Consider the following 24,158-nt stretch of genomic DNA (forward strand, 5'->3'; position numbering starts at 1 on the left):
CATTCCACATGTATAGGTAAATGGCCAAAGTCAGTTTTACCCCACAGTTAATTTGTCAGCAAACCGCTCCAGGTAATGACAAAGGAGACCCTTAGGAAGAGCTTGAAGCACTGGTTTGTGTACGAGCATCCCCCGGAGAAGATGCAGCACAGCAGGAATCCGCTCCAATGGAAATCAATGGGTAATGCGATTAAAGCCAGCCTCAAAAAGGTTCGATCGAGGACCCTTGAGGGGGAACTACTGTGAATAACCCACCGCCAGAAGTGTTTGTGGGAGTTTTCCTAAAGTCCACTTCAGGTAAGACTTAATACATCAATCCCTTGGCATGCAGGTGCCCAACTCTTAGTAAGTCCGGACTACTCAAAGAACCTTGGTAGAGTGGCAGAGCATTCGGCCGTACCGTAGGAGGAAGATGTGAGCTGTAGGTAAGTACACTGAACCCAATAAATACAACAGTCCAAAGAAACACTTGCATGTATATTTTAATGTAACATTTTATGTGTATTATATTTACACAAGGTGGATAAAAACTTAGTTCAATTAACCAACACACACAGGAATTCTCTAATACTTTTCAAAGGCCATTGCTTCAATGGTAGTTGCTTGCCATACAATTGTACACTAATGGCAGTTCTGTATTATCGGTACAAACGTGCACTTGCATTAAGACAGATGTGGTTTTGCCAACTAAAATATAATTACTGTATAAGGTAGAGTCTTTTAGGAAGAAAAACGGTTGGTTAATCATACAGGAGCAGAGCTTAACGTCCAAGATACTTTCTTGGCATACTAAAGCTTATAAAGTCTGATCCCTAACTATATACAAAAATCAGTTTGGAGAGGACTCAGTCTTACAGAGCAGCAGAAAAGCAAAAGTTCCTTAGCACATGATCAGTCTCTAAGAAAGAGAATTGAGTTAACACAATGATAGAGACCCTGTAAAAGGACTCACTAAAGGGACACAAGCCGGCAGCTTTGGTCGGAGTTAGAGTGAACACCCTGGACACCATTTTGTACATGCCAACACTCTGGAGCGCCTTCTTGGTTGAAGGGAAGTTGTACCTTTTCACCCCACAGTACCCTAAGTAAGAAGAAATGCTTGTAGCTGGATTCTCCACTGTGCAGTAGCGACGGACCCGGTCTCCCAATTCATCAGTCTGCCATTTTTTATTTTTTTCTCTGCATCAACAAAGGACGGTAATCGCCCGGTCGATCTTCTTTCATTCCTGGAGTGCTGCACTCTGGTGAGGGTCTTGGATGAGTTGGACCGTGTCTCTGGAGGTTCACTGGGCTGAGCAAGGACTTGGATGCATTCAACCCCTCAAAGACGATGCACTGCGAATGGGTTGGAGGTCTCAGTGATGCAAAGGGTCTGGAGGCGGCTCTAGTCGTCTTCTTCGGTTACTTCAGTTTGCAGTAGTCGCCTTGCCTTTCACCTCAGGAACCTCACCTTTTTATTCAGTTTCAGCAAACGCTACTCTGCAATCGCTCTCAGCAGTTTATAGAAAGGGCCGTGTGGCTTTTCAAATCAGGATAGCCAGCCACCCCGTGGGAACTAGTTCCATTCAGGCACTCTGGCGGACAAATGGCAGGAGAGTGAATAGCTACTCCCCACATCCTCCCTGCCCAGACACGGAGTTTAGGGTGGGGGCTGGTGGGGCACCCAAGGGTTCCTGCCAAAGGCAAAAAAAACACGCACCCGAAATGGGGTTTAACAAAAGAGCCACCATGTTAGAACATAGGTGACCCTATTGTGTAAAAACCGAGACCGTGAATAGTCTGCTAAAAAAACACAGTAGTTGGTGGGACACGTTCACTGCCAACAGCCATAACTACAGGATGTTTCTGTGACTAAATTCCAAGAAGCAGAGAGAAGTGGGCTAATGGGTATCCTCTTAGCACTCCACGTAAGGTGGTGTGTGCTAATCTCTCACAGGAAGGATACAAAGTATCCCTCGTTCTCCAGCATGGGGTCTGGCATGGATTCACATGCTCATGAATATTCCCCGTCGTCAGGCTGGGAATCCTCGGTAAAGAAAAAACCAGTATCAGTTTCGTTTCTGATCTGTCTTTCGTAGTAATAACCAATCACTGGTCTCTGCGTCATACTGACCACAGCCAATGACTGCCCTCTACCTAAGCACCGCCTCTGGCAGCCATCTTCAGATTTTTACCGCACGTTCATGTGTTGGGATCCTCGTGCTATTGCTCTCGAGCGTTAGTGCTATTTTTTCGCGCTTTTTCACAAAAACTTCGATTCTTTCGGTCAAAAGAGCCTCAAGCTCCACCGATCCTACATCCGATCAACGGGGACCCGTGTCGGATTCATCTGTGCCCCTCAAGGGTGAAGATTTCGTCGAGCTACACTTCGGAGGACTCCAGAAGCTTCTCAGGCCCGGTCTCGGAGATGGCCCAGGAGAAGGGAAGCTCGACGCCCGGAAAGCTGTTCAGGGCCTGCCCTGGATGCCAGCTGCAGAACGTCTTCAAGGAGGACGAACACTCTTTCTGCCTTTACTGCCTTCATGGGGACAAGACGCACGTGGAGAAGGACTGTGCGTTTTGCGGCAACATGTCGGAACGGACCATGAAGGACCGCCATCAACGTCTCGCCAGCTGGCTGGAGGGTAAGAGCCCGTCTGGCGAGAAGAAGAAGAAATCTGAGCGGTCTTCTAAGACCTTTGAGGGCGCCCCGGCGACGGGGGCCCAACATAAGGCCAAGCACCGCGAGTCCGCTGGCACCGGGAGCGCCGAACGGTCGGGCTCTACGGGCGCCAGGCAGGGCGCACCCTCCCCGGCGCCATCAACCACGAGCCAACGCTCTGGGTCGGGTAAGAGGAAGGCCGAGCACCCGGCGAAGCTCCTGGAGAGACCCCGGTCGAGCTCTAAGGCAGAGGAGGAGCGTGGCAGTGCCCCCTCCCTCAAGGATAAGGCGGTGAGCGCACCTAAGGTGGTGAAGGCCTTGATCCATTCGACCAAGCCCTCTATCGAAACGGTCGCGGCGGCCCTGGCCCAGCCTGTGGAGGCTGCACCAGTGGTGGCGGCCTCGGGGCCCAGAATCTCCCTGCCTCCTCGGAGGGAGTCTTCTTTCGTGCCCATCGATAGGACCCCCGTGAAACCCTCCGTGGGGAAGAAGGGGGGGCAGGGCGTCGTCGTAGATTCGGCCTCAACCTCAGAAGAGGAACTGATCGAGGTCTTAAGCCACGGCCTAGGCGTGGAACAAGACCAGCCCGTCGGAATGGGCCCCGACGCAGGTGACGACGACGACATCGTCGAGGATACCGACGGGGCCCCTGCTCGCCCGTCGGATTCCCCTCTGCCAGCGCCGCAAGACAACTCAGCGGCCATTTTGTTGGCTATACAGTCCTTATGCTCCGAGATAAGGACGAGACTACCGTTACCGACGGAGGAACCTCTCCCGTCGGGGGATCCAGAACCGGGACCTTCTGGTGTTCCCCCTACCAAGAAAAGAAGGATCCATCCACCGCCTCCTTTTCAACCGTCGCGCCCCGTCCAGCCCTCCTCCCCGTCCACCCGAGGGGATGATACGGGGACTGACACGGCAGCGACGGGTACGGACGACGAGGCATACGACGAGGATTTTCCGTCGTCGCCTCCCACCAGGGCTTCTCCGCCCGACGAGATTGGATCGTTCCACTCAATGATCGCCAGGGCATCCGAGCTTTTCCAACTCTGCCCTGAGGAGAAGAAAAAGGAAGGCTTCCTTTACCAACGGCGCGAGACCAAGAGGAAGACGGTCCTCGCAGTGCCTCTGTTGGACGACATTTGGGATGAGGGCCTTTCCCTCCTCAAGAACCCTTCCACGACGCCAGCGAAAAGAGACCGGTACGAGAAAAAGTACCGGGTCCCGGACTCGGCCCCCCTATGCCTCCGGGCGCAGCCTACCCCGGACTCCGTCGTCTCCGCGGCAGCCAGGAAGAAAGCGGGGGGGGGTGCGGCCTCCACGTCGACTTCCCCGCCGGACGGCGAGGGAAAGAAATTGGATGCCATGGGACGCAGAGTCATCACGTCGGCGGCGACGACGATTAAAGCGGCCAACGCCTTGGCTATCGTGGCCCGCTACGACAGGGAACTCTGGTACAAGATAGCTCCCCTGCTGGATTTTCTGCAGGACGTCCAGACCAGGGTCCTGGACATGCCCTTCGACGGGAACAACCTGTTTGGGAAGACAGTGGACGATTCCCTTCAGGCCATCAAGGCGGATACTGAGACGGCCCGGGCCCTTGGAGTACTGCAGCAACGGCGGACGCCCTTTCGGAGCGGCGGAGGCAAGGGCGCCTCCAAAGGTTCCGGCGGCGGTTTCGCTTCCTACCGTCAAGCGGCCCGCTCGTCGTCGCAAGAGGCCTACAGAGGACGAGGCAAGTCTGGCGGCCCCCGCCGTCGTCGCCAAGGAGGCCAAGGCGGCAAGGCCGCGTCCAAGCAGGATTGAACCGGCCGTGGGGTCGGGCCCCCACCGAAGCACCCCGGTGGGAGGCCGGCTGGCGGGCTTCGTCAGCGTGTGGGAGTCCATCTCCACCGACCGTTGGGTGCTGGACGCCCTGGCCCGGGGCCACGCGCTCGAGTTTCAAAGAAGGTGCCCGCGCGTCCCCCCCGTGGCCAGGAAAGAACTTCACGTCCCTCAACTTCTCCTGGAGGTAAAGGCGATGCTCAGAAAGGGCGCCATCGAACTCGTCCCAAAGAGGCTTCGGGGCTCCGGAGTCTACTCGCGTTACTTCCTCGTGAAGAAGAAGACGGGAGGATGGCGCCCCATCCTGGACCTGCGACGCCTGAACAAGTTCATCAAGGCGCAGAAGTTCCGGATGGTCACCCTCCAGCACGTCCTGGGTCAGCTGGAGGAAGGAGACTTCCTATCGTCGTTGGATTTGGAGGATGCCTACTTCCACATTCCCATCCTAAAGGGGCACCGAAAATTCCTCAGATTCATGGTCCAAGGGCGTCATTACCAGTTCAAAGCCCTTCCCTTCGGACTGCGGTCGGCACCCAGGGTTTTCACCAAGTGCCTCGCACCGGTGGCGGCGCAGCTGCGCCGCGAGGGGATTCACGTCTACCCCTACCTGGACGACTGGCTCATCCGCGCCAAGACGAGGGAGCTCGCCGTGGTCCACACGGCAAGGACCGTCCAACTCCTCACGGACCTGGGATTCTCCGTGAACTACGCCAAATCCCACCTGGTGCCCGCGCAAGTCGCACTGTTTCTGGGAGCGAGGCTCGACACAGTGTCCCTTCTGGCCTCCCCGTCGGAGGAGAGGACCAGGACCATCTTGGGCAAGGTGCAACGGATGTTGGTGGCCGACGCGGCCAAGGTGAGGTCCATCAAGTCCCTCCTCGGGATGATGTCTTCCTGCATCTACCTCATTCCCATGTGCAGGCTCCGGATGCGCCCGTTGCAAGAGTTCCTGGATGCGCGCTGGATCCAGACGACGGGCAGCTTCGAGGAAAGGATCAAGCTCGACGAGAGTTTCCGACGAGCGATACGGTGGTGGGGCACCCGCGCGCATCTGACGGCGGGCATGGACTTCCAGACCCCAGCCCACCAGGTGACTGTGACCACGGATGCCTCCCTAGAAGGGTGGGGAGCGCACACCGAAAATCTGCACGCAAGGGGACTTTGGCTCCCGACGGAGAAGTCCCTGCATATCAACGTCCTGGAGCTCCGTGCAGTGTTTTGGGCCCTCGGGTCCTTCCTTCCGTCCCTCAAGGGCAAGGTGGTGAGGATCTTCACCGACAACACCACCACCATGTTTTACATCAGGAAACAGGGCGGAACCAGGTCCCCAGCGCTGTCCAAGGAGGCGCAGGACCTGTGGCATTGGGCCGTCGCCCAAGGGATTCTTCTGGTGCCGTTTCATCTGGCAGGGATAAAAAACACCATCGCCGACTCACTCAGCAGGGAGCTGCGCTCGTGCCACGAGTGGGAACTACGGCAGGATCTGGTGGATCGCCTCTTCCGACGGTGGGGCACACCCCAGATCGACCTGTTCGCGACGGCGACGAACACCAAGTGCCGGAGGTTCGCCAGCAGGTTTCCCCAGACGAGGAGCATGGGCGATGCTTTCTCGTTCCCCTGGGAGGGCCTGTTCCTCTACGCGTTCCCTCCCTTGCCTCTGCTAATCCGGCTCGTCAACCAGCTCAAGAGGTCACGGTGCAGGATGATCCTCGTCGCACCTGCGTGGCCGAGGCAGATATGGTTCCCGGACCTTCTGGACTTGTCGGCGTCCCCGCCAATCAAGCTGCCGGCGGACGCGGATCTACTCTCCAGGGAAGGAGGCGCCATCCTCCACCACGACCCGAAGTCGCTGAACTTGCAGGCCTGGCTGCTGCAGCGTTAGAGTTTGGAGGATACGACATACCGGCCGATTGCAGAGAGGTTCTTGCAAAGGCCAGGGCGTCCTCGACTCTTAAATGCTACGGACACAAATGGAAGAGGTTCTCTGTCTGGTGCCACGCACAGAAGATTAACCCTCTACGGATTACGGCTCCCCAGGTGCTGCCGTACCTGCTGACGCTGGCCAAAGCTGGTCTGGCACACGCGTCCATCAAGATTCATCTTGCTGCGATCTCCCGATACACCAGAACCACGGGCCGGACGTCCTTGTGGTCTCATCGTCTGGTGAAAGAGTTCATGAAGGGACTGTTCAGATCGTTCCCGCCGGTGAAGGCTCCGGCCCCGGCGTGGGAGCTCAACGTGGTACTGACCAAACTCATGGGACCTCCGTTCGAGCCTCTGCACTCGGCCCCGTTGAAGTTTCTATCGTGGAAAACAGCTTTTCTCGTGGCCATCACCTCCGCACGACGAGTGGGAGAGATCCAGGCCCTTTCTTGCAAGGCCCCGTACTTGACTTTCCACGACACGAGGGTAGTGCTCAGGACGCACCCCTCCTTCATGCCCAAGGTACCGTCGGACTTTCATCTCAACGAACCCTTGGTGTTACCTGTGTTCTTCCCGTCGCCTTCGTCGCCGGCTGAGAGGACTTTGCACTCGCTGGATGTAGCTAGAGCGCTGAAGTTCTACGTGGACCGCACGAAAGGTTTTCGGAAGACGTCACAACTCTTTGTGAACTTTGGACCTGTCAATCAGGGGAAGGCTCTCTCGAAGGCTTCCATCTCCAGATGGCTCTCCGGCTGTATCATGTACTGTCACCGGTTGGCAAACCGACCGCTGCCTGGCCGTCCGAGAGCCCATTCCACCAGAGCGATCGCAGCTACCACGGCGTTCCTATCTGGTGTGCCCCTGCTGGACATATGCAGGGCTGCTACGTGGAGGTCGACGCACACCTTCACGAAATTCTACTGCGTCGACCGGGATTCCAGGGAGGAGTCCAGGGTCGGCCAAGCAGTGCTGCGCAACCTGTTCGCCTGAGGTGAGCCTGGTGAGGAGGTAAGATGCTTAATGTTGAGTTGATGTGATGCTTAATGTTGAGCCTTTGCCACCTCCCGTGGTTGTGCATGTGTGTACTGCTATGTATTCTTTATTCATGAGCATGTGAATCCATGCCAGACCCCATGCTGGAGAAGGAACAAGTTACTTACCTGTAACTGTTGTTCTCCAGCATGGGTCTGGCATGGATTCACATGCGAACCCTCCCGCCTACCCCTCTGCGGCTCTTCACTTGGTCATACTGCCACTTCACGTGCTTCCAAATCTGAAGATGGCTGCCAGAGGCGGTGCTTAGGTAGAGGGCAGTCATTGGCTGTGGTCAGTATGACGCAGAGACCAGTGATTGGTTATTACTACGAAAGACAGATCAGAAACGAAACTGATACTGGTTTTTTCTTTACCGAGGATTCCCAGCCTGACGACGGGGAATATTCATGAGCATGTGAATCCATGCCAGACCCATGCTGGAGAACAACAGTTACAGGTAAGTAACTTGTTCCATCCTTAAGAGCTGGAATTAATTGAGGGTAGTAAAAGAATCTCAAAGGAGAGCCCAAACGGTTCCCAGCAACACTGCATATAAGGTGGTGTGTGCTGCAAAAGTTAATCCCAGATGCCTTAAAAGAGAGATGGAGCAAAGCAGACTCCATAGTAAAGGTAAAACACAGAGAACAGAGTTCCAAAGGTCAGAGCAAATCAGAATGAATGAGTGGAGGGGGAAGCTCCCCTCTTTCAGGATAGCAAGAAAAAAATCTGGAAGTCCAGCTAGAAGTGCTGGGGGGTCTCACTAGGAGTGTGGATGAAGCAGAACAAAGCTAAATCTCGCTAACACCAAGGCCCAGGGGTAAGTACTTGCAATGTTAATTCTGGAAAAGTCACTTCCAGGAAGACAAAACAATCCAGTGAGTATGGTGCTTTTTTTGACAGGGGTGGTTTGCATGAACCCAACAGCCAGGGGCTTTAACTAGGACCAACAATGACCCAGACTTCAGAAAAGAACAAGATCCCTTGCCAAGATTGGAATTCACAAGCCAGAAGCAAAAGCATTGGCGAAGAAGACTCTAGAAAGGCATGCAAACCGAGCAAAGTATGTTCTGGTGGCCCAAAAGACAAACTAGGGCAGCCCAGCCACAGAACACTGTACCACAATGAAGATTACAGGGGTGGATGACCCTGGATAGGCTAGAAGAGCAGATTAGTTGGGGTCTCAACACACTTGCAGCAACCAGCTCCATGGCGAGACATCTATGGTGGTAAAGCAATCACCTGGTGGTAAAATAACTTGGAGGTAATCCACAATGGAAGGCTTGGCCCAGGACATGAACGCAGCCAGTGAAGTGGCGGCACGGTGACAGCAGACGGCCCCTCAACTTTGCATGCTGCAGCAGCATGTGAATGATGCATGCATCATAATTTATGATGCACACATCATGCGTGCAAATCAATCATCAAAGCAAGGTAACATGTGTTACCTTGCTTTGATGAATTGTGCCGTTGCAGGTTTATTTATTTTTTCCAAACCGGCCCAGGTGTGGGCAGAAACCGGGCCCCACTCACCAGGGAAGATTTTGGCCTGGCCACGGGCTGAGAGGCCAAACTGACCATGCAAGTGTGGTTCTGGCTGAGAACTTGTGGGCATCTGTCTGGGCCTACAGAGACTCCATCCTGGAGGTAGAAGTCCCCTCATAAGAGTTGAGGACTGAGACAAGGAAGAAAGTCTGCCAGGTTACAAGTGTCCCTTCTTCAAAGCCTGTGTCTAACCTTCACAACCAAGTGCTGCAAAGATTGCCTGCTGGGCATCCGTGTGACTGAGTCTGTCGGTCTGCTCCCACCAAAAGTTCCTCCTCCAGCCGCCAAGGCAAGAGACCCAAACTGAAACTGCAGTCCTCTTACTGTGGGAACCTGCGGTGACAACCTTGTTCTTAATCATAGAAGAACTGGCTGACTCCTGGTTACTAACCTAGGCAGTTGTTGTGTTGCTGTTTGCTCCTCCTGAGCTTCCCGAGTCAGGTTGGGGTAGACAACCCAATAATGTTCTCCTGGGCCTAAAGACTTCATAGATGCTGGAATCCTTTGGATGGCCTATCTAGCCTCTCAGTAAACCCTTTGAATCCAATTCAATTACTTGTTACGAAAACATTTTGGATATTTGACAACTTTGACCGTTTCCGAGTTCCTTTGTTCTGCTGCTCAAGGATCACTGGTCCCCTAGTGTCCGCATCTGCCTTTTTGAGACACACATTCCCCAAATTGGTTTGGACCTCTAAAGTAAGGCTTTCCTAAAAGTTACCTACCTACCAGTATTGCTATTTCTGTAAATGTTGATTGATGAAGGATTTGCTAACCAGAAGCTACTCTACTTACCTATGCATCATCTTAAGGTATACCATTGAACTTAGTATTGCTACAGCAATTATATATGTATAAATCTATCTGTGTGAATTACTTGTACTTTCCTGAACTGTAGTGATTTTAACATTGTCCTACTATAATAAATAACCATGTTTTCATATAACTATAGTGTAAGTGTTTCCTTGATTAGAAGTGCGCTCAGTGGTCTTTGTACACAACTACAGCTCTCCTCACTCCCAGAGTAAGCCTGGCTACTCAACTATAGCTACCAAACGTTTGGGCAGTTCAGGCCAAACCTAAGAATTGGAGCCCTGTACTCCAAAGAGTGAGTCTTCTGACACCCTATCATAGGTGGACTTCAGTAAAACTCCCTAACGCTACCTAAAAGGTACATTGGGCTCCCAGTGCAGTAAATATGCTTGCACCGCTGGTGAAGCCAAAACTAACAGCTTGCCACAGCCTACTCCCTAAAATAAATGAAGGGTAATATAATCCCCCATGCACAAATGGGGTACTCGAGCCTTATGGGGCAGCCCAGGACCGTATACTCTTGAGTCAAAAAGGTTTGCAGTGGCAGGGGGAAATAGGCCAGTGGTACAAAAAAGGAGAGGAAAAGGCAAGGTCAAGGGGATCCTAAAGAGGACCTACAGAATTCCCAAAAAACAAATTCTTCCCACTCAGGATCTTATAGTTGCTCTTTATCAACTCTTTGGAGACTGTTTATTCTTCGGGTAGGCCTGATTTTCCATGAACTTGGACATGTTAACAGTGCTTCTGTTTTCCTTCTACTGAATGTAATAGTTTAACTAAATGAACAGGTTATTAGAAGAATTTTCATAGACCCTAGGTTTAGTGTAGAGGTAGAACATTCTACACCTTTGTTGCAGAACCATTGGCCATAACCCTGGTGGGTCGGATATCTGTGATTTTACTGCAGCGTGAAATTTCAAATTCGGAAATGCCGAATTACAGATGCCCGCTGCAGTGAAATCATGATCCCCTACTCAACTGGTTGCGGCTGCACCTTGTGTGCCGCCGACTCCCCCATCCCTCTGCAACGCCGGTTCCCTTCACGTTTGTGGATGGGAACCGGCACTGCAGGGTCCTTTTTTCTTTTGACTTTATTGTATCCGGAGCGGGGGGGACCCCCAATGCCATTATAGTGAACAAGGATGCAGTGGACACCCCTGCAACCCTGCTCCCCTTGGTCACTGTAATGGCACTGAATAGTAATATTGTTCAAAATGTTCGTGCAGCTGAAATTCAAACAAATATACCATTCAGGTTTTCTTTTCCGAACATTTCTACAGAAACGTGATGGGTCTGCACATTCGAGTAATCCCAGGAGCTGGGCCTTGGGGTCTGTGCCATGTTTGAGACCCAGCCATGGCCTGCAGATAGACAATGAATGGGTCCACGAACCTTGCAAACAATTATTTATGAATACTTTTAGGCACTAACTTTGTTTACTGAAAAATGCAGTGTACTGTAATTGTTTTTGCACAATACTGCTCCCGCTGAAGCTTGCTCTAAATTGTGTTGCCTGGTACATTGCCTCCTCAAAGATGCTAATGTTTCAATACAATGAAGATTATGCATCAACTTTAATCTGTTGCATTGAAAATGCTAACCCTTGAACACTTTATTCATTATCGCCAAATCCCACATCTGTTTGATTCTTTAAGGCCCAATTTACAAAATCTACATTACCTTTTCATAGGTTGTCTTTGGTTCTTTTAGAAGGAATGCTATTACCTTTGGTACAGAATAGAGGGAATCTCATCAGCTCAGGCATCTGTCTTGTTCCAAAAAGGGTTAGACCTCCATGGGTTCTATGGTTAAGGGAAGCATATGAAAATCCAATACTGTGTAAAGAAAAAGGATGTTCATCAGTCTTCGGTTTTTCTCTTCAGTTTCAGCTTCGAATTGGATGATGACTACACTGCAATGTATAAAGGTAAGAAGTACAACAGTTTTCTGTTTCAGTTAAAACTTAATGCGGAAACAATATGTGGAGTTCAAAGCTCAAATATCTGTTTTCTTCTTAGTCTTGGATGCAGTGAAAGCTCACAAGGACTCGTGGCCCTTCCTGGAGCCTGTTGATGAATCTTATGCACCAAATTATTATGCCATTGTTCAGGTATGTAGAGTTACCCAAATCCATTGGTTGTTTCGTCTTTGCAACGGGTTGTCTGGCGACCAGCGTAGTAACATTTCCAACCTCTGTGTTCCTCCCTCTTTGCTTCCCTCAACTCCTATTGCCCAGAACATGACTCGCCTCCATCATTGTGTGTTTGTATAATGGTTTTTCAACGATCATCTGAGAACAGCACGTTAATTCAAAGTTGTAACTTGTTTGCCAAGAGGTGGCTTGTAGGTCGACCAGGTCAAAAGCATTAATATTATTCTGTTGTGTCCCTGAATTTTGTAAAGTTCCTTACTTTGTTTTCTGAAAGTGAGAATAAAGTCCCTTCGAGCCATGCATTTACATGCTAGTAATGTAATGTTATTTGGAATTTGTATAGTGCCTTTTCCCGTTGGTATGGCCTCTGTAGGGGAACACCATAGGTGGACCGAAGTCTGAGGTATATGAGATTGGTCAGAGGAATTTACAATGCATGTGCATTTTAGCCAGTACTCGGATAGGTAGGGGGTGGCTAAGTCCCTGCCAGCAACCCATGTAGAGCTGGCTTGTGGATGGGTGCTGTGAAGCCTGTCGAGAGAGTATGCAAGTCAAGGAGACGGATTGTGTCTAGCCAGACCACAATTTTATTGTGGGCTTGGTTGCATTCTAGTGGCAGAGGCGACGTGCAACGTCATCATGTGGTGTATGATTCCAGATGGCTGTGGGAGGGTGGCCGTGCCTGCAGCAATTTTCCATTGACATGGAGTGTGATACGTACCCCTGAGTCCTGGGTGGTTTCTTATTTTGGTAAATTTCAATTCTAAAACATAAACTCCCCAGGGTGCCTTAAATGAAAATCTGACGTCACTAAGTGCTATAAACTAAATGCACATAATGTGTGGCATTAAATTCTACTTTGCACTTTGTGTTTTAAGCATGGGTTTAAGTAACAAAACCTATCCGCTAGAACTCTAAACATTAAATTGAATTGTAAAACACTGGAGGGCAAAGGAGATGGGGGTGATCATGGGGGGGCCTGCAGGTATTTCCTTCTAGGTGGAGAGGCTAGCACTCTTGTAACATTTCTCCAGCATGGGGTCTGGCATGGATTCACATGCTCATGAATATTCCCCGTCGTCAGGCTGGGAATCCTCGGTAAAGAAAAATGAGTATCAGTTTCGTTTCTGATCTGTCTTTCGTAGTAGTAACCAATCACTGATCTCTGCGTCATACTGACCACAGCCAATGACTGCCATCTCCCTAAGCCCCGCCTCTGGCAGCCATCTTCAGATTTTTACCGCACGTTCAAGTGTTGGGATCCTCGTGCTATTGCTCTCGAGCTTTAGTGCGTTTTCGCGCTTTTTCAGAGGCAAATTCTCTCTTTTTTCGGTCAAAAGAGCCTCAAGCTCCACCGTTTCTTTATCCGATCAACGGGGACCCGTGTCGGATTCTTCTACGCCCCTCAAGGGTGAAGATTTAGTCGAGCCACGCTTTTGGAGGACTCCAGAAGTTTCTCAGGCCCATCTCGGACATGGCCCAGGAGAAGGGAAGCTCGACGCCCGGAAAGCTGTTCAGGGTCTGCCCTGGGTGCCAGCTTCAGAATGTCTTTAAGGAGGACGAACACTCCCTTTGCCTCTACTGCCTGCATGAGGACAAGACGCACGTGGAGAAGGACTGTGCGTTTTGCGGCAATATGTTGGAGCGGACCATGAAGGACCGCCATCTGCGTCTCGCCAACTGGCTGGAAGGGAAGAGCCCGTCAGGCGAGAAAAAGAAGAGGAAGTCCGAGCGGTCTTCTAAGACCTTTGAGGGCGCCCCCGCGACGGGGACCCAACAGAAGGCCAAGCACCACGAGTCCGCTGGCACCGGGAGCAACGAACGGTCGGGCTCTACGGTTGCCAGGCAGGGCGCATCCTCCCCGGTGCCATCAACCACGAGCCAACGCTCTGGCTCAGGTAAGAGGAAGGCCGAGCACCCGGCGAAGCTCCTGGAGGGACCCCGGTCGAGCTCGAAGGCCCCATCGGAGGGGGAGCGAGGCGGTGACCCTCCCCCCAAGGAGAAAGCGGTGAGCGCACCTAAGGTGGTGAAAGCCTTGATCCACCCTGCCAAGGCCTCTATCGAGACAGTCGCGGCGGCCCTGGCTCAGCCTGTGGAGGCTACACCAGTGGAGGCGACCTCGGGGCCCAGAGTCTCCCTGCCACGGCAAAGGGAGTCCTCTTTCAAGCCCATCGACAGGACCCCCGGCGGAGAAGAAAAAGGGGGGGGCAGGAGGTCGTCGTGGATTCGGCCTCCACCTCTGAAGAGGAGCTGATCGAAGTCTTAACCCACGGCATTGGCGTGGAAGAAGACCAGCCTGTCGGGAGGGACCCCGACGTAGGAGACGGCGAGAACGTCGAGGGTGCTGACGAGGTGCCTGACCGCCCGTCGGAATCCCCTCAAACAGTGCCGCAAGACAACTCGGCGGCCATTTTGTTGGCTATACAGTCCTTATGCTCGGAGATAAGGATGAGATTGCCGTTACCACCAACGGAGGAACCGCTCCCGACGGGGGACCCGGAGCCAGGCCCTTCTGGGAGCCCTCCTCCTAAGACAAGGATTCATCCTCCACCTCCTTTTCAACCATCGCGCCCTGCTCAGCCCTCCTCCCCGTCCACGACCCGTGGGGATGATACGGGACGGACACGGCTGCAACGGGTACAGACGACGAGGTTTACGACGAGGATCTTCCGTCGTCACCTCCTCCCCGGGCTACCCCGCCCGACGAGATTGGATCATTTCATGCCATGATCGCCAGGGCATCCGAGCTTTTCCAGCTCTGCCCGGAAGAAAAGAAGGAAGGTTTCCTTTATCAACGGCGAGAGACCAAGAGGAAGACGGTCCTCGCTGTACCTCTACTGGACGATATCTGGGATAAGGGTCTCGCCCTCATCAAGAACCCATCCACAACGCCTGCGAGAAGGGATCGGTACGAGAAGTAGTACTGGGTCCCGGACGCGGCCCCCTTGTGCCTTCGGGCACAGCCGACCCCGGACTCGGTCGTCTCCGCGGCGGCCAGGAAGAAAGCGGGGGGGGGCTTCGGCCTCTACGTCAACCGCCCCATCCCCCCCCCCACCCCGGACGGCGAGGGAAAGAAATTGGACACGATGGGACACAGAATCATCTCATCGGCATCGACGACGGCTGCCAGCACCTTGGCTATCGTAGCCCGCTACGACAGGGAGTTGTGGTACAAGATCGCCCCCCTGCTGGACTTCCTACCGGACGACAAGAGGGCGGAGGCCCTAGAGATCTTGCAGGAAGGAGAAGTGGCGTCGGACCACGCCATTACGATAGCGACGGACATCGCTGACACTGGATTTCGCCAGTTGGGCAACGGCGTGTGCCTTAGACGGCGTGGATGGCTCAAGGCAACGGATTTCCGGCAGGACGTGCAGACCAGAGTTTTGGACATGCCGTTCGACGGGAGCAACCTGTTTGGGAAAACAGTGGACGATTCCCTACAAGCCATCAAGACGGACACGGAGACGGCCCGGGCTCTTGGTGTTCTCCAGCAACGACGGCCGCCCTTTCGGAGCACCGGAGGCAAGCAGGGTGCCTCCAAAGGTTCCGGCGGCGGATATTCCACCTACCGTCAAGCGGCCCGTTCGTCGCCACAGGAAGCCTACAGGGGACGAGGCAAGTCGGGCGGACCCCGCCGTCGTCGCCACGGAGGACAAGGCGGCAAAGCCTCGTCGAAGCAGGACTGAACCGGCCATGGGGTCGGGCCCCCACCGAAGCATCCCGGTGGGAGGCCGGCTGGCGAACTTCGACAGTGTGTGGGAGTCCATCTCCACCGACCGTTGGGTGCTGGACGCCCTGGCCCAGGGTCACGCGCTCGGGTTTCTAAAGAAGTGCCCGCGCGTCCCCCCCCCGTGGCCAGGAAGGAACATCACGTCCCTCAACTTCTCTTGGAGGTAAAGGCGATGCTCAAGAAAAGCGCCATCGAGCTCGTCCCAAAGAGGCTTCGGGGCTCCGGAGTTTACTCAAGATACTTCCTCGTGAAGAAGAAGACAGGATGGCGTCCCATCCTGGACCTACAACGATTGAACAAATTCATCAAGGCACAGAAGTTCCGGATGGTCACCCTCCAGCACGTCCTGGGTCAGCTGGAGGAGGGCGATTTCCTGTCGTCGTTGGATTTGGAGGATGCTTACTTCCATATCCCCATCCTAAAGGGACACCGAAAGTTTCTCAGATTCGTGGTCCAAGGGCGTCACTACCAGTTCAGAGCCCTTCCCTTCGGATTGCGGCGGCACCCAGGGTGTTCACCAAGTGCCTCGCACCGGTGGCGGCATGGCTGCGCCTGGAGGGGATCCACGTCTGCCCCCACCTGGACGACTGGCTCATCCAAGCAAAGACAAGGGAGCTCACCGCGGAGCACACGGCGAGGACCGTCCAACTACTCACGGACCTGGGATTCTCCATAAACTACGCCAAGTCCCACCTGGTGCCCGCGCAAGACGCACTGTTTCTGGGAGCGAAACTCGACACAGTGGCGCTTCTGGCCTCTCCGTCGGAGGAAAGGACGAGGGCCATCTCGGGCAAGGTGCAGCGGATGCTGGTTGCGGACGCGGCCAGGGTGAGGTCCATCAAATCCCTCCTCGGAATGATGTCTTCTTGCATTTACCTCATCCGCCTGTGCAGGCTTCGGATGCGCCCGTTACAGGAGTTCCTGGACGCTCGCTGGATCCAGACGACGGGCAGCTTCGAGGACAGGATCACACTCGACGAGCGCTTCCGACGAGCGATCCGGTGGTGGGGCACCCGCGCGCATCTGACGGCGGGCATTTACTTCCAGACCCCGGGCCACCAGAAGACAGTGACCACGGATGCCTCCCTGGAAGTGTGGGGAGCGCACACCGAAAATCTGCACGCAAGAGGCCTTTGGCTTCCGACGGAGAAGTCCCTCCATATCAACGTCCTGGAGCTCCGTGCAGTGTTTTGGGCCCTCAGGTCCTTTCTTCCGTCCCTCAAGGGCAAGGTAGTGAGGATCTTCACCGACAACACCACCACCATGTTCTACATCAGGAAGCAGGGCGGTACCAGATCCCCCAGCCCTGTCCAAGGAGGCGCAGGATCTGTGGCATTGGGCCGTCGCACAAGGGATGTTTCTGGTGCTGTTTCATCTGGCAGGAATAAAAAACACCATCGCCGACTCGCTCAGCAGAGAGCTGCGCTCGTGCCACGAGTGGGAACTACGTCAGGATCTAGTGGACCGCCTCTTCCAACGGCTCATCAACCAGCTCAAGAGGTCACGGTGCAGGATGATCCTTGTCGTACCTGCGTGGCCTTGGCAGATATGGTTCCGGGACCTTCTGAACTTGTCAGCGTCCCCGTCAATCAAGCTGCCAGTGGACGCGGATCTTCTCTCCAGGGAAGGAGGCGCCATCCTCCATCACGACCCGAAGTCGCTGAACTTACAGGCCTGGCTCCTGCAGTGTTAGAGTTTGGAGGTTACGACCTACCGGCCGACTGCAGAGAGGTTCTTGCAAAGGCCAGGGCATCCTCAACTCTTAAATGCTACGGACACAAATGGAAGAGGTTCTCTGTCTGGTGCCACGCACAGAAGATTAACCCTCTACGGATTACGGCTCCTCGAGTACTGCAGTACCTACTGTCGCTGGCCAAGGCTGGACTGGCGCACGCTTCCATCAAGATTCATCTTGCTGCGATCTCCCGATACAACAGAACCACGGGACGGACGTCTTTGTGGTCTCATCGTCTGGTGAAAGAATTCATGAAGGGACTGTTCAGATCGTTCCCGCCGGTGAAGGCTCCGGCCCCGGCGTGGGAGCTCAACGTGGTGCTGACCAAGCTCATGGGACCTCCGTTCGAGCCTCTGCACTCAGCTGCGTTGAAGTTCTTGTCGTGGAAAACAGTGTTTCTTGTGGCCATCACGTCCGCACGACGGGTGGGAGAGATCCAGGCCCTTTCCTGCAAGCCCCCGTACTTGACTTTTCACGACACGAGGGTAGTGCTCAGGACGCACCCCTCCTTCATGCCCAAGGTGCCGTCGGACTTCCACCTCAACGAACCCTTGGTGTTGCCTGTTTTCTTCCCGTCGCCTTCGTCGTCGGCTGAAAGGACTTTGCACTCGCTGGATGTGGCTAGAGCGCTGAAGTTCTACGTGGACCGCACAAAGAGTTTTCGGAAGACGTCACAACTTTTTGTGAACTTTGGCCCTGTCAATCAGGGGAAGGCTCTCTCAAAGGCTTCTATTTCCAGATGGCTCTCCGGCTGTATCATGTACTGTCATCGGTTGGCAAACCGACCTCTGCCGGCCGTCCGAGAGCCCATTCCACCAGAGCGATCGCAGCTACCACAGCGTTCCTATCTGGTGTGCCCCTGCTGGACATCTGCAGGGCTGCTACGTGGAGGTCGACGCACACCTTCACGAAATTCTACTGCGTCGACCGGGATTCCAGGGAGGAGTCCAGGGTAGGCCAAACAGTGCTGCGCAACCTGTTCGCCTAAGGTGAGCCTGGTGAGAAGGTAAGAGATGCTTAATGTTGAGTTGTATTGCTTAATGTTGAGCCTGTTGCCACCTCCCGTGGTTGTGCATGTGTGTACTGCTATGTATTCTTTTATTCATGAGCATGTGAATCCATGCCAGACCCCATGCTGGAGAAGGAACAAGTTACTTACCTGTAACTGTTGTTCTCCAGCATGGGTCTGGCATGGATTCACATGCGAACCCTCCTGCCTACCCCTCTGCGGCTCTTCACTTGGTCATACTGCCACTTCACGTGCTACCAAATCTGAAGATGGCTGCCAGAGGCGGGGCTTAGGGAGATGGCAGTCATTGGCTGTGGTCAGTATGACGCAGAGATCAGTGATTGGTTACTACTACGAAAGACAGATCAGAAACGAAACTGATACTCATTTTTCTTTACCGAGGATTCCCAGCCTGACGACGGGGAATATTCATGAGCATGTGAATCCATGCCAGACCCATGCTGGATAACAACAGTTACAGGTAAGTAACTTGTTCCTTCTTGAATAGATGGAAAACTGAATACGGAAGGACTACTCACTAGACTAATGACCTTGAGTATCTGTGCTCTGAGTGCAGCCACTGCCCTTGTAAAGCAGGGAAGCCTAGGAGGCCCCCCCCCCAGCTACTGGAAGGCTCTCACATTCAGTTGAGCCAGTGATGGTCTGATTGCTTTATCTGTGCGAATTGATGGCTCGTAGCCTGACCCAAAACTGACTCAAGGGAACCAAGTAGGACCCCACCCGAGCCTCTACACTCCCATAGCATTATTTGTGAAATGGTGGGAGCATGTTGTCTAAGCTATTGTTACTGCTCAAAGACATTGAGGCTTTCCAAATAAATGGTTGTCGCCAGAGGTTGGCCAGGCATCAGACATTGAAATCCCCTCTCCTCCCACCCGTTGACAGAAAAGCAAGGGACATCATTGGACATTAGACCCTGCATCATGTTCATTTTTAAAATGCTGTTAATAACCGACAAACTTGGTTACAAAAACTAATAAAAGCTGAAGTATGAATTGCCTTGAATACGTCGTTATGCAGATGGTTTAAATTGCAGGAATTGGCAGGGATGCCCAAGGAGGAGATGGATGCAATCAGGGGTGGGATTTCTATACCGCCATATCCCTTAATGGCCCGGATGCGTGGTGTCTCTAATTCACACTACCAGTTCTGATTGCTTTCAATCTAGCACTGCCATAACCATTTGTTTCCTTTTCTTCAAACAAATTGTTATTGCTTCCCCAAACACCTTGCAAAGTTCCTATATCACATTTGGATAGATAACCTACTGTTCCCCCTGTCTCGAAGCTGTGTGGAAACAGGTATTGTTGCCCAAATCCTTGGTACTACGTTAATCAACCTCGTACGGCCAAATGACTGAGTTTGTCCAGCCAGGAATTCAACCTCTGACTGTGGATTGCACAGACATTGCTTTAAGCAGGTGCTTAAACTCCTGAGCTGTGATGTGGAGCTATCTTGCATTTCATGCAGCGGGTATGTCTTTTCAGAATCCTATGGATATCTCCAGCATTGAGAAGAAGCTTAATGGCGGCCATTACCTCACCAAGGAACAGTTTGTGAGCAACATGAAAACTATGTTCAGCAACTGCCTAAAGTACAACGGCGAGAGCAGTGGTAAGCATGCAGCCGAACCTATGCCGCCATGGGAGATCATTTGAAACAATGTCGTGTTTTAACTGTCTTATGTTCTTGAGGTACTCCTGCATTGCTACAATCAGCACTTTTCATGATGTTCTTCGTTGGCGATTACTGACTTGATGAAGATAGCGGCCACTTTATGCCTGTAGCATATGTTTATCCCACACATCGTGTAAATGAGAATACATTCATGCATGTGCTTACTGATATTTGTTTGCTTCTTCAGCTTTCCCCCAGCCCCACCTCACGTTTGATTCCGCAGGTTTGTGGCCTCAAATTTGTATGCTTTCTTTGACTAATCAATCTACACTCTTGAAGCAGGTAGGGAGGGTGCACGGGTGGCCACTAGAGCAGTTTTGATTTCTACTCCCTTCCTCAATTCTGGTAATCATGATTCCTTGCAGCCATACCGTCAACTGTACTTGAGGCAAATCAAATGGCCCCAGTTGGCAGATGAGTGATGGTTCCCAAAAGTGGCAACCCGCTGCTAGGAAAGTAATTGTAATTGCCACCGGGTGCTGTGAATGCAGGTGGCCAGATAATGGCTCCAGTCTCCGCAATGGCACATGGAGCAGAACTCTGCCACCCACCCCAAGAGTGGTGGGTGGAGTCGTGTGTCCAAAGCAATGCTCCAAGATATCTTTTAGACACCAGACTGGTGTTTTATGCAGTCTGCCCCTTTCAGGACTAGATTTGCCCTATGCATGCCAGCTAATGGTCCCACTCGCCGAGCCATTTAGAAACCGTCAATATTCCCAATTCTTTTATTGTACATTTGTCTCAATAGTAAACCTTTACAATTAAAAATATATAAATTACAAACTCTCAATATATAATTCCAAAAGTAAAAATACAGTAATAATGCATCAACTACACTCTAAAAGCAATAATACTCATCAAAAATATAATTTCTTGCTAGATCATTTACATCAAGATCAAAAACATAGCATAAAATTGACACATCAAACTCTTTTCTTTTGAAGGAAATTCTGTAAAACAATTTTACGGATAACCTCTCAAGTTTAAACTATTCATAAATCCCATAACAGCAAGTCCCACTGATGAGGGATCTCAACCACAGTATATTTCAACACTGGTTAAACTAGCAACTTCAAGTATATTATGTGCCTGGGTCCCAGTGCTTTTTCAGTAAATCACTAGATGTTTTAACGTTTCAACTCCTTTTGATCATTACAGAACTGACAAAATGCTTCTTTAGTAATTTGTTTACGCTTAAGTAGGACTTTCTTTGTATGAAAAAGGTTCTGCCTGAACCTAAAAGTCCTCTCGGTAGTAACTGTTGGGAAAGATGTTTAAATACAGCACCACAGTCCCTAACTTGTATGTTCCCAATGTACTCGTTGGACTAGATTTTCATGTTAATGCTAAATCTTTTCCCTCACATGTGAGACCCTCAGCAGTTGTTACAGGACTTCAGGATTCTTTTCCTCTGCTCCTGAGTGAGCAGTAAGCGTTTCCCACCCACTCACCCTTTCTTTTACTCTTTTTATGGGTTTCCTTTTTGTGACTCTCCATACTGTGTTTTTGGAATTCTACTTTGCTATAACATTTTGGGCATCTGCATTTTCCTATTGCAGCACACAGCACTTTCTGTGCAGTGTTGCTGAGGTACCCCTTGGGGCTCCCCGTTTTTCAATTGGGTTCCTTGTGTGAACTATTGTTCCCAAGGGTAGAAAGATAATTTTGATCCTTTCTACAATCCCCAGTGTGAAATCTGCACACACCACCTTACGTGGAGTGCTGAGGAGCTACATAGTAACCCCTTTCTTGCTGTTGCTTTCCTGTTAGTGCCTTACCTTGCATAACACATGTTATCAAGGGAGATAGATATTTGTATCCTCTATACATTTTATATTGTGGGTCCAGCGCACACCCCACCTTAGATGGAGTGCTGGGGGGTTACTCTGTATCCCCTGTCGCACTGCTCCGGTAACTTTGTGTGTGTTCTACTGACTTTTGTACAATTTCTTTTTAATCACAGGCTGTCAAACCAGCTGCTGTAATGCACAGAAGGGTCTCCATCTGTCTAGAATGGTGGCTTCTTTCGCCATTGTTAGTGTGCTTGTCCTTTCATGGTCCTTCTGCCGTCCTGGGAGCAGGAGGACTTTTTTTTTTTCCTTCAGCGGGATCGCTTTGTGTAGCTCGCTGAGGCTCCAAAGTGTTTGTGAAGACAAGAAATTAAGCCAGAATCAAACTCCAGAGCCCTTTGTCTTCTGGCATACCTGCCCGGAACCAGTCCTAACTGGGAGGCTGGCTGTGCAATGTCTTCCCGAGGGTAATACTCAACTAAAGACTTGTCGCTCCTGTGTGGCTAGGGTTGTGATTGGTGCAGTTGGGAGTTCGCCCATACTGTTCACCCGGGTCTAATGTTGGAACGCATCTAGGGAGCCTTCTACAAAGTCCCTGAAAACATTCTACTAACTCTAAAGACTTTACTTGTACCTTATCCTGACCTGCCTATTGTTGGCCAGTGTTCCCCCTTCTGCCTCGGAGATCACTCATGCCTTAGAATAGGGAAGGACTTCTAAAGTATAAGGCCTCTGATTAGAAAATAGAACAAGTGTTGCAAAGTACTAACTTGCTAAATGTGTTGGTGCTGTAAATGATTATCTCTGAAATACCTGTGAATTGCTTACTGCCATTCTGAAAAGTATGTGTTCCACTATTCTAGACAGTAGCCTAGTTGGTATTGCTCCAGAAACTGAATAAGTGTAACAGTGTATTACCAATGAATAAGCATACTCCCATTCTAAATGTGGAACATTAGGTTTTGCTTACTGCTTACTGCCTTTCTGAAAAGTTTTGCTTACCTTTAGATTTGTGTTCCACTCTTCTGAAAAGTAACCTTGGTATAACTACATATTTATGGAATAGACCAAGTATAAGAGTTTATTATCAATAGGGTTTTACGCACCTTGAATAGAATACTGCCGTTCTAAATGTATAATACTGAGTTCTTTCTTACCTTTTGAAGTTTACTGCCATTCTGAAAAGTCATTCATAAGTTATTGGTTACCTTTGGATTGTGTTCCACTATTCTTAAAAGTAATATGGGTGTAACTGTATCAGTCCTGAAAGTTCCATATGTTGCAAGATTACCACTTGTAATATTGTTGGTATAACTATATTACTCCTGAAACTGAATAAGTAACATAGTTTACTACCAATAGTGTCTACTTAAGTCGAATTACATACTGGCATTCTATAAGTCTACTAATGTGGTTTTACTCCCCTTGAAATTTGTAACACTTGGGCAATATGAACAGAGGAGAGGGCCATTACCGGTCAGGTAATGCCCGTGGGCCATAGTTAATGTAGCCGCAGGAGCATTACCTGGCCGGGAATGGCCCTCCTCTGAGGTTTATATTGCCATTAGTATCCTGGCACGTCATAGTGGGGTACTAATTGCAATTTTTCTCGAGTCAAGACCTTCGTCCGAGCAAGGCGTACTTTAAGGATCTGTTTAAAGACATTTATTTTAGGCCTCCTGCTCCAGCAGATCTTGCGCAGGTCCTGGTGGTGCCACCTCCCCCATCTCTTCCTGCCGGACCTCCTCCAGCACTTCCTCCTCGTCCCATGCTTTCCCCGGTAGAGAAAATATTGGGAGCTCGCCCTAACACTTTAGGACCTGAGGCGGCAGTTGCAGCAGATCAGCCCTCTGCTCCTGCTTCACTGGATGAGGATCAGGCAGACCAGGAAAGCGAGAAGCCGTCGGCTGTATCGGATCCTTTCACGACCGGGTGCTGGACAGGATGGCACTGCTAGACATTCCAGAGGGGGCCAGAGGGGGTGCTTTCTGGGGCCTTTACTCTGTCGACGCAGGAGCGCAGCGGCCTGTTCCTCCGGTTGGACGTTTTGGTGAGGCCTGCAAGGTCTGGGAAAAACCTCATTCTGGGCAGCATCTCAACCAGAGGATTGAAGCTCGATACATGCTTCTGAGGACATATCGTTGTCTGCTTGCCCGCTCCCTTCGTCGACGGTAGTGGCAGCAGCTATGCTCTAGTCCAAGCCGGCTTCTCTACATCTTCCACTGCAGTGTCCCAAATCCTCTCCAAGGAGGACAAGCTTCTT

The 24,158-nt window shown here is 51.5% G+C and overlaps 1 protein-coding gene across 2 annotated transcripts in view; it reads left to right on the forward strand.

The window, feature by feature from the left end:
- The window catches only part of CECR2 (CECR2 histone acetyl-lysine reader), a 513,194-nt gene that overhangs the window by 385,686 nt on the left and 103,350 nt on the right, over window positions 1–24,158 (forward strand). For both annotated transcript variants that reach the window (XM_069628656.1, XM_069628657.1), the window contains 3 exons: window positions 11,662–11,705; window positions 11,797–11,888; window positions 19,916–20,042. In XM_069628656.1, the coding sequence (XP_069484757.1) occupies window positions 11,662–11,705; window positions 11,797–11,888; window positions 19,916–20,042 (263 nt within the window). The remainder of the gene's footprint in view (window positions 1–11,661; window positions 11,706–11,796; window positions 11,889–19,915; window positions 20,043–24,158) is intronic.

The sequence above is a fragment of the Ambystoma mexicanum genome, chromosome 12, assembly GCF_040938575.1.
Source record: "Ambystoma mexicanum isolate Mex_15411 chromosome 12, UKY_AmexF1_1, whole genome shotgun sequence".
In the NCBI taxonomy this organism is placed as follows: Eukaryota; Metazoa; Chordata; class Amphibia; order Caudata; family Ambystomatidae; genus Ambystoma; species Ambystoma mexicanum.